Raw genomic sequence first — 17,319 nt, 5'->3', positions numbered from 1 at the left:
CATCAACTCAAAAGTTTGTTCTCCTCGTTGCCAATGGAGACAGTCGTGTCCTGCACGTTGTCGGAAGTTGATTTCAGAGGATCTGAAGGAGTAGCGCGTCACCTGCGTTTTGAAAAACGACGGCGCGCTTGTATGCGGCTCTTACATGCGTTTCAGTTCAAATAAACGAAGTATTGTTATTATTATTTGTGAATCGATTCTGCCATTTCTGATCCATCTGATCTGACAATCAATCAAGGGCATGAAGCAACAATAACATGACAGAAAATCCTTTCACATAACAAATGACTGAATAATAAAATAGACAGTTTCATTACAAACCACACAGAGAAAATCAACAACAGTGTCATTGATATATTGGTATATTTTGTCACAGATACAAATATGTTATATATTACACATTCTATGAAATATATCCTTCATTTAATATGGCTCCAACATTCAGAGGAATGAACAGTTAAGTAGTCTACATACAGTAAGGTGAGATGGAACATAATGGACAGGTGGGGGGGGGGGTACAAAACAGCACCCAAGATCAGCTTTTAGGGGCAACTTCAACCTACAGCGAAAGGTCTGGAGAGATTTAAAAACAATATGATGCAAGCTCCTTTTTGCAAACTGGAGGCAGTGAAGAGCTATCACCATGATTCTTACATGTACAGCATTTACCCCATTCAGATCTATGAACACAGGGAGGGCCAAAAGATATGAGTCTATGAACACAGAGAGGGGCCAAAAGATATGAGTCTATGAACACAGAGAGGGCCAAAAGATATGAGTCTATTAGCACAGAGGGGCCAAAAGATATGAGTCTATGAACACAGAGAGGGCCAAAAGATATGACTCTATTAGCACAGAGGGGTCAAAAGATATGAGTCTATTAGCACAGAGAGGGTCAAAAGATATGAGTCTATGAACACAGAGAGGGCTAAAATATATGAGTCTATTAGCACAGAGAGGGGCCAAAAGATATGAGTCTATTAGCACAGAGAGGGGCCAAAAGATATGAGTCTATTAGCACAGAGGGCCAAAATATATGAGTCTATTAGCACAGAGAGGGGATAAAATATATCACAGCCTATTGACACAGAGGGGCTTATAAAACATAGGGGCCTATGAACACAGAGAGGGGCCTAAAGATATAGGGCCTATTGACACACCGAGGGGCCAAAATATATAGGGGCCTATGAACACAGAGAGGGGATAAAATATATAGCGGCCTATTAGCACACAGAGTGGTTCTTAAGATATAGGGGCCTATGAACACAGCTTAAAGATATCGGGGCTAAAATGTATAGGGGCCAAATAGACAAGAGCCACATAAATGAGTATGACATCTATTTCTTGTCTTCCTCATCCTTCTTCCTCTCCCACATCTCTTTCTCCTCTGGTCCTCCGTTGTGGTTGTGGTCTCCGACTGCGACCTGCGGGGTATTGTTTCGCTCTTTGACCACAGCTTTAGCGGTCTGTTTTCCGGCAGTCTTCAGGACACCCTTGATACCCAAGTTGTCCACGTTGAACGCGGCCACGCCCACGTTGATCACTGATTGGATGCCCGTGTTTGTGGCTTTGCTCACGTCATCGCCATACCTTCATCATAGGATGAGTAGAAGTGGGTGGGTTTAGTGGAAGGCATGAGGAGGGGAGAGAGGAATAGGGAGGGAGAAGAGGGAGTAGGGAGTAGGGATGGAGAGAGGGAGTAGGGAGGGAGAAGAGGGAGTAGGGAGGGAGAGAGGGAGTAGGGAGGGAGAAGAGGGAGTAGGGAGGGAGAGAGGGAGTAGGGAGGGAGAAGAGGGAGTAGGGAGGGAGAAGAGGGAGTAGGGAGGGAGAAAAAGGAGTAGGGAGGGAGGTAGAAGTGGGTGGGTTTAGTGTAAGGCATGAGGAGGGGAGAGGGGAATAGGGAGGGAGAAGAGGGAGTAGGGAGGGAGAAGAGGGAGTAGGGAGGGAGAAGAGGGAGTAGGGAGGGAGAGAGGGAGTAGGGAGGGAGAGAGGGAGTAGGGAGGGAGAAGAGGGAGTAGGGAGGGAGAAGAGGGAGTAGGGAGGGAGAAGAGGGAGTAGGGAGGGAGTAGGGAGGGAGAAGAGGGAGTAGGGAGGGAGAAGAGGGAGTAAGGAGGGAGAGAGGGAGTAGGGAGGGAGAGAGGGAGTAGGGAGGGAGAGAGGGAGAAGGGAGGGAGGGGAGGGAGAAGAGGGAGTAGGGAGGGAGAAGAGGGAGTAGGGAGGGAGAAGAGGGAGTAGGGAGGGAGAAGAGGGAGAAGGGGGAGAAGAGGGAGGGAGGGAGGAGTAGGGAGGGAGAAGAGGGAGTAGGGAGGGAGAGAGGGAGAAGAGAGGGAGGGGAGGGAGAAGAGGGTGGGAGAAGTAGGGAGGGAGGTAGAAGTGGGTGGGTTTAGTGGAAGGCATGAGGAGGGGAGAGGGGAATAGGGAGGGAGAAGAGGGAGTAGGGAGGGAGAAGAGGGAGTAGGGAGGGAGAAGAGGGAGTAGGGAGGGAGAAGAGGGAGTAGGGAGGGAGAAGAGGGAGTAGGGAGGGAGAAGAGGGAGTAGGGAGGGAGAAAAGGGAGTAGGGAGGGAGGTAGAAGTGGGTGGGTTTAGTGGAAGGCATGAGGAGGGGAGAGGGGAATAGGGAGGGAGAAGAGGGAGTAGGGAGGGAGAAGAGGGAGTAGGGAGGGAGAAGAGGGAGTAGGGAGGGAGAAGAGGGAGTAGGGAGGGAGAAGAGGTAGAAGTGGGTGGGTTTAGTGGAAGGCATGAGGAGGGGAGAGGGGAATAGGAGAAGAGGGTGGGTTTAGTGGAAGGCATGAGGAGGGGAGAGGGGAATAGGGAGGGAGAAGAGGGAGAGGGGAGGGAGAAGAAGGAGAAGGGAGGGAGGTAGAAGTGGGTGGGTTTAGTGGAAGGCATGGGGAGGGGAGAGAGGAATAGGGAGGGAGAAGAGGGACAAGGAGAGAGAGAGGAGCAGGGAGAGAGAGAGAGAGAGGAGCAGGGAGAGAGAGAGAGAGAGAGAGAGAGGAGCAGGGAGAGAGAGAGGAGCAGGGAGAGAGAGAGGAGCAGGGAGAGAGAGAGGAGCAGGGAGAGAGAGAGAGAGAGAGAGGCAGAGAGAGAGAGAGAGAGAGAGGGGGAGAGAGAGAGAGAGAGAGAGGAGCAGGGAGAGAGAGAGAGAGAGAGAGAGAGAGAGAGAGAGAGAGAGAGAGAGAGAGGGAGAGAGAGAGAGAGAGGAGCAGGGAGAGAGAGAGAGAGAGAGAGAGAGGGAGCAGGGAGAGAGAGAGAGAGAGAGGAGCAGGAGAGAGAGAGAGAGAGGAGAGGAGAGAGAGAGAGAGAGAAGCAGCAGGAGAGAGAGAGAGAGAGAGAAGCAGGGAGAGAGAGAGAGAGAGAGAAGCAGGGAGAGAGAGAGAGAGAGAGAAGCAGGGAGAGAGAGAGAGAGAGAGAAGCAGGGAGAGAGAGAGAGAGAGAGAGAGAGAAGCAGGGAGAGAGAGAGAGAGAGAGAGAGAAGCAGGGAGAGAGAGAGAGAGAGAGAAGCAGAGAGAGAGAGAGAGAGAGAGAGAGAGAGAGAGAGAAGCAGGGAGAGAGAGAGGAGCAGAGAGAGAGAGAGGAGCAGGGAGAGAGAGAGAGAGGAGCAGGGAGAGAGAGAGAGAGGAGCAGGAGAGAGAGAGAGAGAGAGAGAGAGGGAGCAGGGAGAGAGAGAGAGAGAGGAGCAGGGAGAGAGAGAGAGAGAGGAGCAGGAGAGAGAGAGAGAGAAGCAGGGAGAGAGAGAGAGAGAGAGAAGCAGGAGAGAGAGAGAGAGAGAGAAGCAGGGAGAGAGAGAGAGAGAGAGAAGCAGGAGAGAGAGAGAGAGAGAGAAGCAGGGAGAGAGAGAGAGAGAGAGAGAGAGAAGCAGGAGAGAGAGAGAGAGAGAGAGAGAAGCAGGGAGAGAGAGAGAGAGAGAGAGAGAGAGAGAGAGAGAGAGAGAGAGAGAGAGAGAGAGAAGCAGGGAGAGAGAGAGGAGCAGGGAGAGAGAGAGAGAGGAGCAGGGAGAGAGAGAGAGAGGAGCAGGGAGAGAGAGAGAGAGGAGCAGGGAGAGAGAGAGAGAGAGGAGCAGGGAGAGAGAGAGAGAGGAGCAGGAGAGAGAGAGAGAGGAGCAGGGAGAGAGAGAGAGAGGAGCAGGGAGAGAGAGAGAGAGGAGCAGGGAGAGAGAGAGAGAGGAGCAGGGAGATAGAGAGAGGAGCAGGGAGATAGAGAGAGGAGCAGGGAGATAGAGAGAGGAGCAGGGAGGGAGAGAGAGGAGCAGGGAGGGAGAGAGGAGCAGGGAGGGAGAGAGGAGCAGGGAGGGAGAGAGGAGCAGGGAGGGAGAGAGGAGTATGGAGGGAGGGAGGTGTAGGGAGGGAGAAGTATGGAGGGAGGAAGGTGTAGGGAGGGAGGTGTAGGGAGGGAGAAGTATGGAGGGAGGAAGGTGTAGGGAGGGAGGGACCTGGTCACCAGTAGTACATTATATAAGGAATAGTCTGTCATATGGGACACAGATGTGAGAGGACAGAGAGAGACACTGACGTTATTTCATATTTGGTTTATTAGTAACAAAGCAGAAAAGAGTCTTCACATAAGAATGTCACCACCACCACCCAATATACACAGGCATTTAGCTGCCCTGTGGACACAGACACACAGGCCTGTCAGGACCCCTGCGTGTCTGAAAACATCACATAATCCTTTCCATTGCCTTGATCCGAGGACAGGTGTGAGCAATATGAGGATGGATGGTTTACACCTTCCACCATCGAGCCTTTCAATGGATTTGCTGCAGCCATGTTGGGTTAGATGGACTAGGGGCTAGGGGTAAGGGGCTAGGGATCAGGGGCTAGGGGTAAGGGGCTAGGGATAAGGGGCTAGGGGCTAGGGATCAGGGGCTAGGGATCAGGGGCTAGGGATAAGGGGCTAGGGATCAGGGGCTAGGGATCAGGGGCTAGGGATAAGGGGCTAGGGATAAGGGGCTAGGGATAAGGGGCTATGGGCTAGGGATAAGGGGCTAGGGATAAGGGGCTAGGGGCTAGGGATCAGGGGCTAGGGGCTAGGGATCAGGGCCTAGGGATCAGGGGCTGTTCTCAGACCAGACCAGAGTTATTCACATAGGCATTCAGTCAGTATTCAGTCACAAAGGTCAAAAGGTTACAATTCAAAAGGTCTCCGTCTCCCCGACCAGTCAGTCACCCCGTCAGTTAGAGGGCTTGTCTAAAAGACCTTCTAGACCACGAAATCTGGAAAAGAAGAAGATAAAGGGCGAGAGGGAAGCAAAGGTGTGGAAAGAACGAAAGAAAGATATTATTTCCCCAAAGCTCCAAGAATTCATCCTGCCAGTGTATTTCTCCCTATAATAACAAAACTACATTGTTACCTTGCCAAAGACAGCACCTAGTGGGCTAAAGAAGACACTAGCCGGTACCCAGACCCACCAAGATCATGACAGCACCTAGTGGGCTAAAGAAGACACTAGCTGGTACCCAGACCCACCAAGATCATGACAGCACCTAGTGGGCTAAAGAAGACACTAGCTGGTACCCAGACCCACCAAGATCATGACAGCACCTAGTGGGCTAAAGAAGACACTAGCTGGTACCCAGACCCACCAAGATCATGACAGCACCTAGTGGGCTAAAGAAGACACTAGCCGGTACCCAGACCCACCAAGATCATGACAGCACCTAGTGGGCTAAAGAAGACACTAGCCGGTACCCAGACCCACCAAGATCATGATGGAAGGGGTGAAACAAAGAGAAGAGGAAAGCATAGCCCCTTCAAATAGTGATTGAAGATCACAGGAAGAGAAGAGAGGGCAAGTAGGAGGGGAGGAGAAGGGGGAGGAGAAGGAGGAGGAGAAGGAGGAGAAGGGGGAGGAGAAGGGGGAGGAGAAGGGGGAGGAAGGAGGAGGAGGAGGAGGAGGAGGAGAAGGAAAGAGAGGGACTTACTTATGCTTCACGGTCATGACCGTCTCAGAAGTGACACTCTTGCAGATGTTCTTAGCTCCAGTTTCCAAACCAGTCCACATAGCGGAGAGACCTTAGAGATACACAGGAGAATGGTTTGATTATCAGACAGGTAGGTCACTCTAGTACAGGTGGCCAGGCCTATTAACAGAATCTGCACAACTACCATTCAAATAACTTTCAGAAATACTCTGATAATCAACATATTCTGTGTGTGGATCGAGGTCGCTACTGTGCGTCTTTCTCTCTCCATACCCTTTATGCTGCTGACTGCCACCACCATAGCGCCATCCAGGTTGGAGCGGCCATCTTTAGTGTTCTTCATGGACTCAGGGATAAGTTTACTGCCATGTTTCTTTACATGCGGAGCCAGCTTCTCCCCCACACAGCCTACTACGGTACACACTCCGTCCACTGCAAACACACAAAACACAAGTTTAGAAGAGTGTTAGTGTACACACACACACACACACACACGTTTTGGTGATCTTTATATGCCCCCTCCATCGCATAGAGATATCATGTTTGTTTTTTACCCTCATCCATATTGGCGGCAGCGTAGCCTAGTGGTTAGAGCGAAACCGAAAGGTTGCGAGTTCAAACCCCCGAGCTGACAAGGTACAAATCTGTCGTTCTGCCCCTGAACAGGCAGTTAATTGAAAATAAGAATATGTTCTTAACTGACTTGCCTGGTTAAATAAAGGTAAAATAAATTTTAAAAAATATCCTTACCCAGGAACTGACTGACGCGAACAGCGCCCCCGGTGGCCTGTTTAGCGTGGTGCAGGCCCTTGGTAACACCAGGGCTGACCTCAGCCGGGACGTTCTCTGGGGTGATGTGTTCTCTCAGCTTAGACGCTCCTTTCTGGATGGCCTTACCTGTGGCCTCCGCTCCACGCACAAACCCTTTACTCAGCCACGATGCACCTGCAGGGAGGGTGGGATGTACAGACAGACTGCATGTTCAAATACATACACACCTACACACACAGACACCCCTACCTGCCAGGATGCCTTGGGACATCTTCTCGCTCCATTCAGGTAGGGGGAGTTCTTCTTCCCCTGTCCCTGCTCCCGCCCCCTCCACAGGGGGACCAATGGGAACCTTCTCACTCAGGTTCATGATCTCTGAACCTGCCCCCTCCTCTGGAGCCTAACAGACAGGAAATGAGGTCATGGAATAGATATCAACTTTTAGTATGTAGAGCAGAAGTTTGTCCTGATCCCAGAACCCACCTGACCTGGGCCGGAGTCCATAAAGCATCTCAGAGAAGTGCTGATCTGGGACTTCCCAACCCCACTCCAGCCCATTCCAACCCCACCCCATTCCAACCCCACTCCAGCCCATTCCAACCCCCCTCCAGCCCATTCCAACCCCACTCCAATCCCAACCCCACCCCATTCCAACCCCACCCCAGCCCAGACAATTCCAACCCCACTCCAGCCCAGACAATTCCAACCCCACTCCAGCCCAGACAATTCCAACCCCACTCCACCCCACCCCAGCCCATTCCAAACCCACCCCAGCCCAGCCCATTCCAAACCCACCCCAGCCCAGTCCAACCCGACTTCAGCCCATTCCAACCCCATTGCGGGGCTACAGGTAGCCTAATGGTTAGGGTGTTGGACTAGTAACCGAAAGGTTGCAAGATCAAATCCCGGTGCTGACAAGGTAAAAATCTGTCGTTCTGCCCCTGAACAAGGCAGTTAACCCACTGTTCCTAGGCTGTCATTGAAAATAAGAATTTGTTCCTAACTGACTTGCCTGGTTAAATAAAAGTCAACATTTTTTTGTAATGATATTAAAATAAATTCCAACCCCACTCCAGCCCATTCCAGCTCACGCCAGCCTGGACACATTCTGGTGAGTTGTAGTAGACTACAGGAGGACCAGTGTGTTTCCACCCACAACACAATAACAAGCATTTGGTGATGAGTGGCGAGACAGAAACAAGATAATTATGTTACCTGAGAACACAGTGGGGCCTGCAATAGTTAGCTACGTTTTATGTCGACTTAAAAGCATTAATTGGTTTTAGTTACTTAAAAAAGATATATGTAAAAACTGGTGCGTGTGTATGTGACTACACAGTAACGTGTGAACAAAAGACACTTCATAAGCATTGCTAATGTGGTGGATTTCCTTTGAATTGCAGCCTTTGAAAAATTTGTATGGGGACATTGAGGACATTGACCCCACAGATTCCAGTCAGTCAGCTCTAGTCCTCCCCAGTAAAACACTGTTGTAGTTCAGTCAGTCAGCTCTAGTCCTCCCCAGTAAAACACTGTTGTAGTTCAGTCAGCTCTAGTCCTCCCCAGTAAAACACTGTTGTAGTTCAGTCAGTCAGCTCTAGTCCTCCCCAGTAAAACACTGTTGTAGTTCAGTCAGCTCTAGTCCTCCACAGTAGAACACTGTTGTAGTTCAGTCAGCTCTAGTCCTCCACAGTAGAACACTGTTGTAGTTCAGTCAGCTCTAGTCCTCCCCAGTAGAACACTGTTGTAGTTCAGTCAGTCAGCTCTAGTCCTCCCCAGTAGAACACTGTTGTAGTTCAGTCAGCTCTAGTCCTCCCCAGTAGAACACTGTTGTAGATCAGTCAGTCAGCTCTAGTCCTCCCCAGTAGAACACTGTTGTAGTTCAGTCAGTCAGCTCTAGTCCTCCCCAGTAGAACACTGTTGTAGTTCAGTCAGCCAGCTCTAGTCCTCCCCAGTAGAACACTGTTGTAGTTCAGTCAGCTCTAGTCCTCCCCAGTAGAACACTGTTGTAGATCAGTCAGTCAGCTCTAGTCCTCCCCAGTAGAACACTGTTGTAGTTCAGTCAGTCAGCTCTAGTCCTCCCCAGTAGAACACTGTTGTAGTTCAGTCAGCTCTAGTCCTCCCCAGTAGAACACTGTTGTAGTTCAGTCAGCTCTAGTCCTCCCCAGTAGAACACTGTTGTAGTTCAGTCAGTCAGCTCTAGTCCTCCCCAGTAGAACACTGTTGTAGTTCAGTCAGCTCTAGTCCTCCCCAGTAGAACACTGTTGTAGTTCAGTCAGTCAGCTCTAGTCCTCCCCAGTAGAACACTGTTGTAGTTCAGTCAGTCAGCTCTAGTCCTCCCCAGTAAAACACTGTTGTAGTTCAGTCAGTCAGCTCTAGTCCTCCCCAGTAGAACACTGTTGTAGTTCAGTCAGTCAGCTCTAGTCCTCCCCAGTAAAACACTGTTGTAGTTCAGTCAGTCAGCTCTAGTCCTCCCCAGTAGAACACTGTTGTAGTTCAGTCAGTCAGCTCTAGTCCTCCCCAGTAGAACACTGTTGTAGTTCAGTCAGTCAGCTCTAGTCCTCCCCAGTAGAACACTGTTGTAGTTCAGTCAGTCAGCTCTAGTCCTCCCCAGTAGAACACTGTTGTAGTTCAGTCAGCCAGCTCTAGTCCTCCCCAGTAGAACACTGTTGTAGTTCAGTCAGTCAGCTCTAGTCCTCCCCAGTAGAACACTGTTGTAGTTCAGTCAGTCAGCTCTAGTCCTCCCCAGTAGAACACTGTTGTAGTTCAGTCAGTCAGCTCTAGTCCTCCCCAGTAGAACACTGTTGTAGTTCAGTCAGTCAGCTCTAGTCCTCCCCAGTAGAACACTGTTGTAGTTCAGTCAGCTCTAGTCCTCCCCAGTAAAACACTGTTGTAGTTCAGTCAGTCAGCTCTAGTCCTCCCCAGTAGAACACTGTTGTAGTTCAGTCAGTCAGCTCTAGTCCTCCCCAGTAGAACACTGTTGTAGTTCAGTCAGCTCTAGTCCTCCCCAGTAGAACACTGTTGTAGTTCAGTCAGCTCTAGTCCTCCCCAGTAGAACACTGTTGTAGTTTCAGTCAGCTCTAGTTCTCCCCAGTAGAACACTGTTGTAGTTCAGTCAGCCAGCTCTAGTCCTCCCCAGTAGAACACTGTTGTAGTTCAGTCAGTCAGCTCTAGTCATCCCCAGTAGAACACTGTTGTAGTTCAGTCAGCAGTCAGCTCTAGTCCTCCCCAGTAGAACACTGTTGTAGTTCAGTCAGCTCTAGTCCTCCCCAGTAGAACACTGTTGTAGTTCAGTCAGCTCTAGTCCTCCCCAGTAAAACACTGTTGTAGTTCAGTCAGTCAGCTCTAGTCCTCCCCAGTAGAACACTGTTGTAGTTCAGTCAGTCAGCTCTAGTCCTCCCCAGTAGAACACTGTTGTAGTTCAGTCAGTCAGCTCTAGTCCTCCCCAGTAGAACACTGTTGTAGTTCAGTCAGTCAGCTCTAGTCCTCCCCAGTAGAACACTGTTGTAGTTCAGTCAGTCAGCTCTAGTCCTCCCCAGTAGAACACTGTTGTAGTTCAGTCAGTCAGCTCTAGTCCTCCCCAGTAGAACACTGTTGTAGTTCAGTCAGCTCTAGTCCTCCCCAGTAGAACACTGTTGTAGTTCAGTCAGTCAGCTCTAGTCCTCCCCAGTAGAACACTGTTGTAGTTCAGTCAGTCAGCTCTAGTCCTCCCCAGTAAAACACTGTTGTAGTTCAGTCAGCTCTAGTCCTCCCCAGTAGAACACTGTTGTAGTTCAGTCCTCCCCAGTAGAACACAGCTCTAGTCCTCCACAGTAGAACACTGTTGTAGTTCAGTCAGTCAGCTCTAGTCCTCCCCAGTAGAACACTGTTGTAGTTCAGTCAGTCAGCTCTAGTCCTCCCCAGTAGAACACTGTTGTAGTTCAGTCAGCTCTAGTCCTCCCCAGTAGAACACTGTTGTAGTTCAGTCAGTCAGCTCTAGTCCTCCCCAGTAGAACACTGTTGTAGTTCAGTCAGCTCTAGTCCTCCACAGTAGAACACTGTTGTAGTTCAGTCAGTCAGCTCTAGTCCTCCCCAGTAGAACACTGTTGTAGTTCAGTCAGCTCTAGTCCTCCCCAGTAGAACACTGTTGTAGTTCAGTCAGCTCGTCCTCCCCAGTAGAACACTGTTGTAGTTCAGTCAGTCAGCTCTAGTCCTCCCCAGTAGAACACTGTTGTAATACAGTATGATTTACTGTTACTGCTACTGGTGGATCACTGACAAGCTGGCTGTGAGTGTGTGTAACTGAGTGTGTTACTGTGTGTGTATAACCTCACCTGTACCCGTAGCTCAGTGAGTTGTGAGAGGAGGTCCTGAAAGGCATGTCCGTCTGCTGCAGGCAGTTCAGAGGACAGCACAACCCCTACGTAGGACCCGGGTATCCCCGCCATGGTGTCAGGAAACATAAAGATCCCAGAGGTAGACAGAAGCACTGGGGTGTCTGGAGTCAGGGGGTACAGCCAGTCACACACCTGCAACACACACACACGTTAGGAAGGAGCACAGGGTGTCTGGCGTCAGAGGGTACAACCAGTCAGACACCTGCAACACACACACACACACACACACACACACACACACACACACACACACATACACATCCTCATCTGCACATCTATCACTCCGGTGTTAATTGCTAAATTGTCATTTCTTATCCACCACGGCCTATTTATTGCCTTACCTCCTTTGCGCACACTGTATACCGATTTTTCTATTGTGTTATTGACTGTAAGTTTGTTTATTTCATGTGTAACTCTGTGTTGTTGTTTGTGTCGCACTGCTTTGCTTTATCTTTGCCAGGTCGCAGTTGTAAATGAGAACTTGTTCTCAACTAGCCAACCTGGTTAAATAAAAGGTGAAAATAAATACATTTAAATAGAAACACACACACACACACACACACACAAACACGTTAGGAAGGAGCACTGGGGTTACTAGGATTACAGTGTGTATGCCAGAGGTATTCAGTGTGACCCTCGTCAGGGTCCAACCAAAACAACAACATGGACGTAGACTATATCACTGGTTGGCAGTTGGCATCGTCAGGGCTGGGAAACTGCTATTTGTTCGTTCAGACCCTATCCATGGTACATTACCACAGCCTGCAACACAACAGAACAGCAGAGTCATCTGTTAACTGGCCCCTATTGTACTGCTGGGACACTGAGCTACCCAGAACACAACAGGGTTAGACACCACAGGCCAGTCAACCCACATGCCTGGGTTTAACACGTCTGACTAGACCACATCCCAAATGGCACCCTATTCCCTACATAAGGGTTAGAGCAGTGGACTAGTAACCGAAAGGTTGCAAGATCAAATCCCCGAGCTGACAAGTTTCAAATCTGTCGTTCTGAACAAGGCAGTTAACCCGCTGTTCCCCTGAACAAGGCAGTTAACCCACTGTTCCCCTGAACAAGGCAGTTAACCCACTGTTCCCCTGAACAAGGCAGTTAACCCACTGTTCCCCTGAACAAGGCAGTTAACCCACTGTTACCCCTGAACAAGGCAGTGAACCTGTGTTGTTGCTGTTCCCCTGAACAAGGCAGTGAATGAGCTGTTCTCCTGAACAAGGCATTTTAACCCAAACTGTTAGGAAGGAGCACCCTGAACAAGGCAGTTAACCCGCTGTCCCCTGAACAAGGCAGTTAACCAGCTGTTCCCTGAACAAGGCAGTTAACCCGCTGTTCACCCTGAACAAGGCAGTGGGAACCCAGGGTTAGACACCAGGCCAGTCAACCCACATGCCAGTCAACCCATCCCAAATGGCTGTTCCCTGAACAAGGCAGTGAACCCTGACAAGTTTCAAATCCCTGAACAAGGCAGTTAACCCGCTGTTCCCCTGAACAAGGCAGTTAACCCACTGTTCCCCTGAACAAGGCAGTTAACCCACTGTTCCCCTGAACAAGGCAGTTAACCCACTGTTCCCCTGAACAAGGCAGTTAACCCACTGTTCCCCTGAACAAGGCAGTTAACCCACTGTTCCCCTGAACAAGGCAGTTAACCCACTGTTCCCTGAACAAGGCAGTTAACCCACTGTTCCCCTGAACAAGGCAGTTAACCCACTGTTCCCCTGAACAAGGCAGTTAACCCACTGTTCCCCTGAACAAGGCAGTTAACCCACTGTTCCCCTGAATAAGGCAGTTAACCCACTGTTCCCCTGAACAAGGCAGTTAACCCACTGTTCCCCTGAACAAGGCAGTTAACCCACTGTTCCCCTGAACAAGGCAGTTAACCCACTGTGCCCCTGAACAAGGCAGTTAACCCACTGTTCCCCTGAACAAGGCAGTTAACCCACTGTTGTCTTTTGGGTTAACGGATGATCTCTGCATGTGTGGTTCCCACCGTGAAGCATGGAGGAGGAGGTGTGATGGTGCTTTGCTAGTGACACTGTCAGTGATGCATTCTGCAGCATTCTGCAGCGATACGCCATCCCATCTGGCTTGCGCTTAATGGGACTATAATTTGTTTTTCAACAGGACAAGGACACAAAACACACCTCCAGGCTGTGCAAGGGCTATTTGACCAGGAAGGAGAGAGATGGAGTGGTGCATCAGATGAACTGGCCTCTACAATCACCCAACCTCAACCCAATTGAGATGGTTTAGCATGAGTTGGACCGCAGAGTGAAGGAAAAGCAGCCAACAAGTGCTCAGCATATGTGGGAACTCCAGGTGAGAGTGTAACACTCACAATTCCAGGTGGCTTCATCATGAAGCTGGTTGAGAGAATGCCAAGAATGTGCAAAGCTGTCACCAAGGCAAAGAGTGGCTACTTTGAAGAATATAAAATATATTTTGATTTGTTTAACACTTTGTGTTATTTCATCGTTTTGATGTCTTCACTATTATTCTACAATGTAGAAAATAGTAAAAATAAAGAAAAACCCTTGAGTAGGTGTGTCCAAAATTTTGACTGGTATGTTTTTACGTGGTCCTTGTAACCGGATTTAGTGACCAACAGTTTTTTTTACAAGGTCCGTAATTTCTCCGGATTTAGCGATCAATAGTTTTTACTGTGTAATTGGTTCCACGAGTGGAACCTCACCATCATCAGGACTAGAAAAACTTCTCATTCAGCAGAACCTCCCACCATCCTCCTCTCATCTGCCTAATGGAGATGCATGCATTGTGATCTCACCACTGGGAGAGAATTCTAGAATTCCATTTGGGTCTGGGAATTCTTCGTTGTCATAGAAACACCAAACAAAGACAAATGGACGGCAGGTTGCCTAGCGGTTAGAGGGTTGGCCCAGTAACTGAAAGGTCACTGGTTCTAATAACCAAGTTGACAAGGTGGAGAATATGTTGACGTGCCCTTGAGCAAGGCCCATATCACTAATTTGCTCCTGGGGTGCTATACTGCTATGGCTTGTAAAACAACACATGACAATAAAACTATGGTAGACCATCCCACGTGTGTGTCTGTCTGTCTGTCTGTCTGTCTGTCTGTCTGTCTGTCTGTCTGTCTGTCTGTCTGTCTGTCTAATGCTTGAGCACTGGGTTGACACGGTATCAATCTATGGCATCTGCCATTCGTCTCACTAATCCTGAACAAAGAGATATGGTTACACTTTGGTTAGTCTCACTCATCTGGAATAAGAGATATGGTCTATGATGTTGCTTGTTCTGAGACAAGGGGAAACAACTTCATCTGTAAACAACAGATCTTATCTGGAGATCGAGATCTGGGGCATATTCAGTAGGGCACAACGTACCAAAACCTTTTCAAAACGTACAAATATGAGGTTTCAGACCATTGGGTGACTAATGAACACAACCCTGAACAAGACTGAATCCAGACAACCTCGACCAGCCTAAAACAGTTAGATGAAACTACCTCAAGCTGCCACAACCACAGTCACCCTCAACCCTTTTCTCTACTGCTCTTCTACAAACAGGAGTTTCTTTTCAATTCATTATGCAGTTACTCTCCATACACCTGGTAATACGATAGGTGTGTTGGAGACAATATACTATTTTCTATTGGTATTTTAAACACACGCACACACAAGCCAACACCCACCCTCACCCTCTCTCTCATACACACACGCACACACAAGCCAACACCCACCCTCACCCTCTCTCTCACACACACACACACACACAAGCCAACACCCACCCTCACCCTCTCTCTCATACACACACGCACACACAAGCCAACACCCACCCTCACCCTCTCTCTCTCTCACACACACACACACACACACACACACACACACACACACACACACACACACACGTGGTTTCCTCACGTGTAGGAAGGCTGATGCTCCTCCGTTGTCTTTGAGCTGGCTGCTGAACCTGATGATGTGTAGATAACCCGGGTACGATGGGGCGCTCACCTGGCCATCTGACGACACGAAAAACATCTGCACCCCCCGAGGGAGGAACAAAAGCTCCTCTCCGTCCCCCCCTACCCCTCCCTCGGGCTGTGGAGGTCCCCCCACCATCTGCCCCCCCAGCCCCAGACCCCCTCCTCCGGCTGGGCTATAAGCCAGGCTGTGGTGCCCGTCGGTGGGCCGGGGGGTGTAGGCTGGGGGCTGCTCTCCTGGGAGCCCCAGGGACAGGGCAGGGAGGATGGGCAGGGAGGGGGCCATGGTGATGCATGTAGCCCCGGCAGAGAGGCTGTCTGTTGGGGTAGCCCCGGGTGGCAGTGTGGGGTAGAGATGGGGGTTGGAGGAACCAGGCAGCGGCACCAATGGCCCCAGGGTGGGGTAGAGGCACTGGGAAGAGAGATCCACTAGATCCACCAACGCTGGGCCTCCCTGGCCCGCCGTCCCCACCCCTGCTGTCTCCATGTTTGCTAGTCGGGTGCTGATGTTAGTTAGAGTCTCCCTCATCTTCTGCTGCAACTGCCTGGCCGTGTCCCAGGGGGCTCCCTGGTTCTGTGGCTCCCTGGTAGGGACCTCCAGGCCCAGGGTTAGGTGCTGCCGGCCCCTCCTGTACAGCTCCAGGGCCTGGGGCCCCTGCCCTGCCTGGTCAGCCGCCAGGCCCCTGGTCAGACACTCCAATGCACGGTCATACTGGTCCCTTATCAGCAGCAACTCTGCTGGCTCTGTCAACGACATGTCTTACTGCAGGCTGGAGATCTAGACAGAGGAAAGGAGAGGGGGATGAAGAGAGGAAGAGAGGGAAAGAGGGGAAATGAGAGGGAGGAAAAAAGGATGAGACAGGGATGAGAGGAGAAACATGGGAGGGAAGACAGCACAATGTGAGAAAAGAGGAGAAAAAAAAGGAAAAAAAGAGAAGAGTTGGTGAGATGAGGGCGAAGGACAGGAGGATGGAGAGGGGGAAATTAGAAGGGGAGAGAAGAGGGGGATAGAGGAGAGGTGGGGGGAAGAGAAGAGAAGGAAATCAATAAGAAGGCCATTTGTCACTATTACTGTTTTGTATCTCTGTGAAACCAGCCTGGTCTCATAGACTAGATGTAGCATAGTGAAAGTAAATCCGGAACACTCAAATTAGCATGATATGTTACGTTTGGTTACACAAGACAGATGGTTACTTATTAAGGCAACAATTAAAATAGGGTGGTTTGTCGGGGTAGATGGGTGGGCATATAACGCAAACGACTAGCAAGCCAAAGGTTGCGAGTCCGAATGTCATTACGGACAACTTTAGTAACTTTTCAACGATTTACTACTTTTTAGCTACTTTGCACGTTAGTTAACCCTTCCCCTAAACCTTTAACCTAAATCGAAAACTTAACCCCTAGCCTGGCTAACGTTAGCCACCTAGCTAGAATTCGTAACATATTGTACGTTTCACAAATTCTGGACATTTAATACGAATTGTAATTTGTAACATATCATACGAAATGGGTGATGGACATCCACAAATGAATACCTACTGTACCATATGAAACTCAACATATGGCGTGTATCGGGTTTTACATACAAAATAATACCAAATGCTATGGGACCATGTTAGTGAAACCGGTTGTCAAATACACTCCCAAAGAGAATGACATTAGGTGCTATTAAGACGACACAATATTCAAATCTCTCATTTGATATTAAAATAAAAACAATCCAACACATGCAGCACTTTATTAGGTATTAGAACTAGACATTACAGTTTAAAATTGTTTAGGAAGTAATCGTGACAGCTTTTTCCTCCAAATCTCTCAGCAAAGCTTTTAGGGGGTTTGTCTGGCTGGTTCCACCTGTATGACAACATTCAACAGATGTTTTTAAAGCGTGATGTTTCTTTCAACAATAATGAAAACTCTTTGAATAGTTATGTAGACTAATTCTTGTCATTTTGACAACAACAACAAAAAATGCAGTTTTCAAATAACGACAAAGTAGGCTACTGTTGTCCACATAACTACTCAACTTTACGGACAGTCGAACACAAACACAAACCCCAAATAAACCTACCTTTAGCGGCAAACCCGTGATTTCAAACTACTCCAGAAATGGAAATAAGACGACAATGTTAGTTAATGAGAAGTAACATTGTAGCCATTTATCAAAAAGACGTTTTTCTTTCTCGGATCAACGTGCGCTTATCCTGCTGTGTCTCGCTGTCCCCAAACATACGCACATCTGACATTCGCAAAACGCTGACAGGTTGAGGGTCGT

At 49.4% G+C, this 17,319-nt stretch overlaps 1 protein-coding gene across 4 annotated transcripts; it reads right to left on the bottom strand.

Annotated features, from left to right (window-relative positions):
* Positions 1-323: 323 nt before the first annotated feature.
* sparta (spartin a) lies at positions 324-17,319 on the bottom strand. 4 transcript variants are annotated; one of them, XM_035771573.2, is made up of 8 exons: positions 17,116-17,319; positions 14,971-15,822; positions 11,009-11,203; positions 6,945-7,095; positions 6,675-6,869; positions 6,198-6,356; positions 5,925-6,015; positions 324-1,590 (listed from the first exon to the last, which is right to left on the bottom strand). In XM_035771573.2, the coding sequence occupies exons 2-8, from the start codon at positions 15,799-15,801 to the stop codon at positions 1,338-1,340; spliced, it is 1,875 nt and encodes a 624-aa protein (XP_035627466.1). In that variant the 5' UTR covers positions 15,802-15,822; positions 17,116-17,319; the 3' UTR covers positions 324-1,337. The 4 variants fall into 4 exon arrangements, with proteins under 4 accessions (XP_035627466.1, XP_035627467.1, XP_052376319.1 ...); XM_035771574.2 differs by having other exon boundaries at positions 14,986-15,822; positions 17,116-17,317; XM_052520359.1 differs by lacking the exon at positions 324-1,590 and adding an exon at positions 4,512-5,216.

Source organism: Oncorhynchus keta, chromosome 6 (assembly GCF_023373465.1).
Source record: "Oncorhynchus keta strain PuntledgeMale-10-30-2019 chromosome 6, Oket_V2, whole genome shotgun sequence".
Classification (NCBI taxonomy): Eukaryota; Metazoa; Chordata; class Actinopteri; order Salmoniformes; family Salmonidae; genus Oncorhynchus; species Oncorhynchus keta.
Note: the sequence above shows the minus strand (reverse complement) of the source record. Positions and strands in the feature narration are given on the sequence as shown.

What these genes read in the sequence shown, in the direction of transcription:
- sparta (XM_035771573.2), bottom strand. Translation starts at nt 15,801, where the DNA reads ATGTCGTTGACAGAGCCAGCAGAGTTGCTGCTGATAAGGGACCAGTAT. An exon ending in TACACGTGAGGAAACCACGT is followed by an intron (nt 11,204 to 14,970) that starts GTGTGTGTGTGT and finishes TGTGTGTTGCAG; the next exon opens with GTGTGTGACTGGCTGTACCC. An exon ending in GTCATGACCGTGAAGCATAA is followed by an intron (nt 1,591 to 5,924) that starts GTAAGTCCCTCT and finishes CCTATGATGAAG; the next exon opens with GTATGGCGATGACGTGAGCA.